Source organism: Oryzias melastigma, linkage group LG8 (assembly GCF_002922805.2).
Source record: "Oryzias melastigma strain HK-1 linkage group LG8, ASM292280v2, whole genome shotgun sequence".
Classification (NCBI taxonomy): domain Eukaryota; kingdom Metazoa; phylum Chordata; class Actinopteri; order Beloniformes; family Adrianichthyidae; genus Oryzias; species Oryzias melastigma.
The window spans coordinates 5,911,312-5,918,310 of record NC_050519.1 but is presented as its reverse complement, the minus strand read 5'-3'; the positions used below and the strand labels follow the sequence as shown (position 1 = coordinate 5,918,310).

The following is a 6,999-nucleotide window of genomic DNA, read 5'->3' as shown; positions in this document are numbered from 1 at the left end:
GAATTTTTTTTTCAAATTTCCCCATTTTTTTTATTTTTAAGATAAATTTCAAGTTTTACATTTTTTTTTCAAATGTACAATTTTTTTTTTATTTTCAAGATTTTTTTTCAAATTTCCGCCCAAAAATTTTTCTAATTTTTTTTGGAAATTTTGAAGATTTATATCAAGTCTTCGATTTTTTTTTTCAAATTTCCCCCAATTTTTTTGTATTTTACATTTGTATTTTTTTGTGTTTTACATTTTTTTTCAAAATTCCAAAACATTTTTTATACAAATTTTATTTTTTTCAAAGGTCCAATGTCTTGTTTTCAAAAAAAAAAAATTCAGTTACAACTTCTATTTTTCAAGTTTCCAATCAGTTTTTTCATTCACTTCAAGCAGATCCTGATTCGACCCCATAGAAAAGTTACAGTATGTTAAATATTTTGCGTTTAACCATCACCGGTGTTAAAGGGTTAAGCTAAAACTTCACACCTACAAAGTTTGGGATTTGCACATTTTGAAGTCTGTTTTATTTACTCCATGGATGGCAGTGGTTGCTTTTGCCATGAGTCTCTTATTGCGTAGCTCTACCCGAAGCTCCAAAAAATCGAGACTAGACAGAGATGAGATTCAAAAGAAAAACACGATCTTCCCACGCTTGTTGATCCGTTTTTAAAAACCTTTGTCAAAGATCACTGGCGACTATCGAAAGACACGTAAAAAGCAACGCTTCAAAATTGCAAAGAAGTTCATTTCGTAGAGACTGCATAGCTCGATTGAAGGCTTGCAGTCGTGCAAATATCAGGATCCCAGATGTTTGCAGAAGTGCATATTTGCTGTTGGGTTTGAAGGAGGAGGCTGCTGGTTCTCCGGAGAGGGCGGATGGAGGGCAGAGCGGATAATCAGGGAAACCCAGCTGGATGCAGAGGAGGAGGGAGGATGGACGTCCACACAGAAGAAGGTTCAGATCTCCTCTATGGAGTCAGCGGGGACCAAGCCTCTCTTCTTCCCACTGCTCAGCTTCACAAACACCTCTCCGTCTTCTCTCTTACCGACACAGATCTGAAGGGATCAGACAAGATCATATCAAGAAATGGAAAGTTTAAAAAATTATCACTGCATTTAAAAAAAGACTTGATCTTAAAAAATATAAGAAAAAAAGAGGTTTTTAGTAAAAAAGAAGACATATTAAATTGTAAAGTCTAAAGCTGTGCAAAAATGGTTACCAAAATGTAAACTGTAACTGTACATTTGTACGAATCCTGCATAACGCTTCCTGTAGAGCACAAGGGGCCAAAATCCAAAACACATCTTATTTATATTTTTAAAACCATAACTTTTTAACATAATTACAGAATTTTTTTATCAGACTAAAAATGACTTCCTACACGAACAGAAGATTTCTTTTTAAGATTCGTGTTCTTTTTCTATTTTTAGGCTTCATCTTTTAGCAGTGTGTTGTTGTAATACGTTTTGTGTTCTTTTTTCATGATGTCTTTCCGGACGTTGAGCAGAGAATTGTTGTTAATCCATGAGCAGTCTCAAAATGTTTCTATTTTTAGAAGGTTTAAGAATCACGAGGTTCGTTGCAACGATTGTGATTTAGTCATCTGTGATTGTTCAATCTGTGTAGAGGCACTAAAGTCAATCTGATGTTTTTACTCATCTGCAAACACACTGACTCACACTCAGCCCACCCACTGATGATACAACCAGACAGCTTGAAAGCCTCCATCCATCTATCTTCTATCGTCACTTTCGGGATCATGTGGTTGCTGGAGCCTATCCCAGCTACTAAAATCTCAACCCTGGACTGGTTGAGATTTTGTTGCACGCTCACAAAATTCACCAATTAACCTATGAATCATATTTTTGGACGATCAGAGCTAGCTACATGCTAGCTGCTTTGACTAATTTGAGCTTTTTGAAAATTGAAAATTTGAAAACAAGTTATTGTAAATAAATAAAAATTAAAATGTGAAAAGAAACTGAAAACTTGAAATAAATCTTGAAATTTTGAAAAAAATAAAAACAGAAAAAAAATGTTTTTAAAATTTGAAAAATAAACTTAAAACCTTGGAATAAATCTTTTCTAATTTGAAGTTTAGCTAATATTTGACCTGTATGCTAGCTTTTTTGGCTAATTCAAGCTTTTCGAAAATTGAAAATTTGAAAACAAGATATTGTAAATAAAAAAAATGAAAATGTGAAAAAAAGAAAACTTGAAATAAATCTTGAAATTTGAAAAAATAAAAACTGAAAAAAAAACTTAAAGACTTGATATAAATCTTTACTAATTTGAAGTTTAGCTAATATTTCACGTGTACGCTAGCTATTTTGGCTAATTTGAGCTTTTTTAAAATTAAAAATTTGAAAACAAGATATTGTAAATACAAAAATGAAAATGTGAAAAAAAAATCTGAAAACTTGAAATAAATCTTGAAAATTTGAAAAAAAAATGTTTTGAAAATTGGGAAAAAAAATGAAAAGTTGAAGCAAATCTTAAAAATTTGAAAAGACAAAAAATGAAAAGAAATGTTTTGAAAATTTAAAAAAAAAATACTTAAAAACTTGAAATAAATCTTTACTTATTTGGAGTTTAGCTAATATTTCAGCTACATGCTAGCTATTGTGGGTAATTTAGGCTTTGTCAGTTTTTTAGACTATATGGAGTTTAGCTTATATTTCAGCTGCATGCTAGCTGTTTTGGCTAATTTAGGCTTTTTTCAGTTTTGAGGGTAATTTGGCATTTAAACAATATTTAAGTTGACTATCAGCTTCAGTGTTTTCAGCTATCAGCTTTTTTTCAGTTTCAGCTTTTTTTTCTTTTGGTTTTCAAATCGGAAAATTTCACTTTCAAAACGTCTGGCCCTGTTGTGGTGTGTTGGGGCGGGGCTAACACAAAGGACCAATCAAAAAGGATGAGGGTGGTAACTTCAGTCCTGTTGCGTTCACTGACTCTGAGAACTGTGACAATTACGAAAGACTCGTTCATCCATAGATTTCTCACATTTTTAAGCAGGAATCAAGTGTTTCTGCTGTGACAGCATGTGTAAGCGCACTAGCCATGAGGGCACGGGAGAGAACTGGGGCTTGTTAAGTGTTTTAACCATTTTATGTTACCATAAAGACGTTTCCGACGTTTAACACAATAAGATGGCGCTTTGAACGGCTAGAACAGAGTTTTAGACGAGCGGTTTTACACAATAAAACTCTGTTTTTTACACCTGACAACTTCAGACTAATTATAGTACAGACAATACAGCTATTTTCTGACTGTAATTAGAGTCAGTGAACGCACCGGGACTAAAGTTACCACCCTCATTCATTTTGATTGGCCCTTCATGTTAGTCCCGCCCCCAGCAAACCAAAAGTTTTGAAACAGAAATTTTCAGATTTGGAAATGGGAAAAAAAAAAGAGTTGAAAGTGAAAAAAAAGAAAAAAAAAAAAAGTTTTGAAACCTTAAAATATCCATCTCCATTTCTAAGAGTTAGTGGTTTGGATTTCACTGGACGGTCTACCTTCCTCATCCTCTCTTTCTCTACATGTGTCTTCGTTTCACTCTTAGACCTGCTCGCTGTGCTCTCTTTCTCTATGTTTTAAAGAGCTTTATCCTAAAGACCCATCCCTGTCTTGCTTTTCTAAGATTTTCTGCTATTTCCAAAGCTGCCAGTCTAGCTCTGAGCTCACACAGCGGCATGCTAATCCTCCTTTTCCCCTCATCTTTTTCTCCTCTTCATCTCCTCATCAGCCCTTCTTCCACCGTTTTTAAGTTGTTTTTGTTGCCAAACCAGCCTCTCTATCTTTAGCTGCCTCGATTATGATTTTTTTTTCCTAGTTGAGCTTTTGCTCCTTTTCCACAAAAGCAAAACCTGTTTGTGTCGTAGTCATAAGCAACCATTATGTCTGACTTTTTTCTTCAACTGTCCCTTTTAGTGGCTCTAACACGGCAAACGTTATTATCGTGGCCCACTTGTTGGCTAGTAAACTTTAGATTTTTATAGTCTCACTTTAGCCTTTAAGAAATTTAATGGGTTTTGTTATTTTAGTTTGGGGTCACATTGCAAAAAGTCTGCTTTCAAACACAACAATAAATGTACAAAATTAGGGTAAATATTGCTTAAAATAAGAAAAATGATCTGCCAACAGAACAAGAAAACTTCTGATAATATCTAACCTCATAGGAACCCCACATATCTTAAATTAGTATATTTTTTACTAATATAAATATAATTTCCAAGATTAATTTTCTCAAAATGTTTACAATGATTCTTTAATTAAGATTTTGCTAGTAAGGTTATCTTGACATTATGCTAACCACTAGGGATCTGTTTCTTGAAACCAGCCAAAAATACTAAAAACAATCGTACTTTTCAATTCTTCCAAAAAAACAGTGAATTGTTGCAATAATCTTTACTATTTTGCATGAAAATTGAGATTGAGAAATGAGATTCTAGTTTCAAGTGTGTTTTTACTTACAATAAAATCTTAGTAAGAAGCCTTAATACCTTACTGAGATAATTAAGAACCTTAAAATAAGTGAAATAATCTAGCATAAAATCTACTAAATGAGAAGAATGATCTTACCATTAAAGAAATAAGCATGTACATGCTTGTTTTTAGATAGTTCATCTCAACAAGTCTCAAGTCGATTCACAAGTCCAGACCAACAAACCCCTATTCGAGTCACATGTCCAAAATAACAAGCCCCTATTCTAGTATCAAGTCAAGACCAACAAGTCTCTAGTTGAGTCACAGGTCAAGACCAACAAGTCCCAAGTCGAATCACAATTCAAGACCAACAAGTTTCAAGTCGAGTCACAAGTCAAGACCAGCAACTCCCAAGTCGAGTCACAAGTCAAGACCAACAACTCCCAAGGTGAGTCACAAATCAAGACCAACAAGTCCCAAGCCGAGTGACAATTAAAGAGCAACAAGTTTCAAGTCGAGTCACAAGTCAGGACCAACAAATCTCAAGTGGAGTCATAAATCAAGACCAACAAGTCTCAAGTCGATTCACAAGTCCAGACCAACAACTCCCAAGCCGAGTCACAATTAAAGAACAACAAGTTTCAAGTCGAGTCGCAAGTCAGGACCAACAAGTCTCAAGTGGAGTCATAAATCAAGACCAACAAGTCTCAAGTCGATTTACAAGACCAGACCAACAAGCCTTGTTATTCGTGTCACAGGGCCAGAATAACAAGCTCCTATTAGATTTCACTTTTTGCCGTGTGGATCTTGGTAGTCTTAGTTTGTCTGCTTTGTTTATTTGTTTTCTTTAGGTAGTGTTGGTTCGGGAAAGAGCCACCATGGAGAGCCGCAGATTGACTCCTGTTATTGGAGGGAAAAAATGAAGGATGGGTACAAAAATACCTGGGACTCTCTCACTGCCATGTGTCCTCTCTCCCGGTTCCCAGACGTTCCTTGGACGACACGCCACACGCGTTCTCCCGGACGGACTCTCTGCACAAAGTTGGAGGGAAAAAAGCCGATCTTGTCTCCACTTTTACCCTGGAAGAGACACAACATCAGCTTAAAATGTGTAATCAATCCAGTGCAGACAGGTCACATGACGTTTGGCGTTAACGTCTATATTTGTCGAGGCCCAGAGTGCTGCAGTCACACGTTCACACACCGATGAGAATGGGAGGCCGAGTCACCAGAGCGATGGGGTTCAGCGCTTTGCCAAAGGATATTTTCAAACATGAGCGGACAGAGTGGAGGTCGAGCCTCAGCCTCTGCATCGCCTCCACAGATTTATGTGGAGTGCTGCTTCTCTGATAAACTAAATGTATACAGACACTAATGTTATAACGTTTTACTGCTAGATTTTATGATTATGCTTTGGCTTTATTTAGGGGTGTTAGAAAATATCGATTGTGTAAAATATCGCGATACTTCATGTGGCGATATTTGTAATGATTTAAAATATCATTATATTTAATTAATTATTTAAAAGCAAACGTAGTTCTGCGTCTTGATTTTGTTTTCTACTTAACATCCCAGTCGCTAGCTAGCAACGCACTGCACAGGAGGTGAGACCAAGTCATTGTTTTCTAAGTCTCAAGCAGGTCTCAAGTAAGTCTCAAGTCTTTGTCCTGAAGTTCGAGTCAAGTCCCAAGTCAAAAGCACTCTAGTTCCAAGTTGAGTCACAATTCAAGACCAACAAGTCCCAAGTCGAGTCACAAATCAAGACCAACAAGTCTCAAGTCGACTCATAAGTCAAGACATACAAGTCCCAAGTCGAGTCACAAGTCAAGACCAACAAGTCTCAAGTCAAGTCACAAGTCAATACCAAGTTTTAAGTCAAGTCACAAATCAAGAACAACAAGTCTCAAGTCGATTCATGAGTCCAGACCAACAAGCCCCTATTTAAGTCACATGTACAAAATAACAAGCCCCTATTCGAGTCCAAAAAGAGAAAAAAGTCTCAAGTTGAGTCACAGGTCAAGACCAACAAGTCCCAAGTCGGGTCACAAGTCAAGACCAACAAGTCCCAAGTCGAGTTACAAATCAAGACCAGCAACTCCCAAGTCGAGTCACAAATCAAGACATACAAGTCCCGAGTCGAGTCACAAGTCAAGACCAACAAGTCTCAAGTTGAGTCACAAATCAAGACCAACAAGTCTCAAGTCGATTCACAAGTCCAGACCAACAAGCCCCTATTTGAGTCACATGTCCAGAAAAACAAGCCCCTGTTCTAGTAAAAAAGTCAAGACCAACAAGTCCCAAGTCGGGTCACAATTCAAGACCAACAAGTCACAGGTCGAGTTACAAGTCAAGACCAGCAACTCCCAACTCGAGTCAAAAGTCAAGACCAACAAGTCTCAAGTTGAGTCACAAGTCAAGAACAACAAGTCTCAAGTGAAGTCACAAATCAAAATCAACAAGTCTTAAGTCGATTCACAAGTCAGGACCAACACGCCCCTATTTGAGTCACAAGTCCAGAATAACAAGCCCATTTTCAAGTCACAAGTCAAGACAAACAAGTCTCAAGTTGAGTCACAAGTCAACGA

At 36.5% G+C, this 6,999-nt stretch overlaps 1 protein-coding gene across 5 annotated transcripts in view; it reads right to left on the bottom strand.

The window, feature by feature from the left end:
- Window positions 1-712: 712 nt before the first annotated feature.
- Window positions 713-6,999, bottom strand: part of LOC112145972 (SH3 and cysteine-rich domain-containing protein 2) — a 54,199-nt gene continuing 47,912 nt past the window's right edge. For all 5 annotated transcript variants that reach the window (XM_036213167.1, XM_036213170.1, XM_024271496.2 and 2 more), the window contains 2 exons: window positions 5,357-5,494; window positions 713-1,044 (listed from right to left, as the gene is read on the bottom strand). In XM_036213167.1, coding sequence (XP_036069060.1) covers window positions 946-1,044; window positions 5,357-5,494 — 237 coding nt within the window. In that variant the 3' untranslated portion in view covers window positions 713-945. The remainder of the gene's footprint in view (window positions 1,045-5,356; window positions 5,495-6,999) is intronic.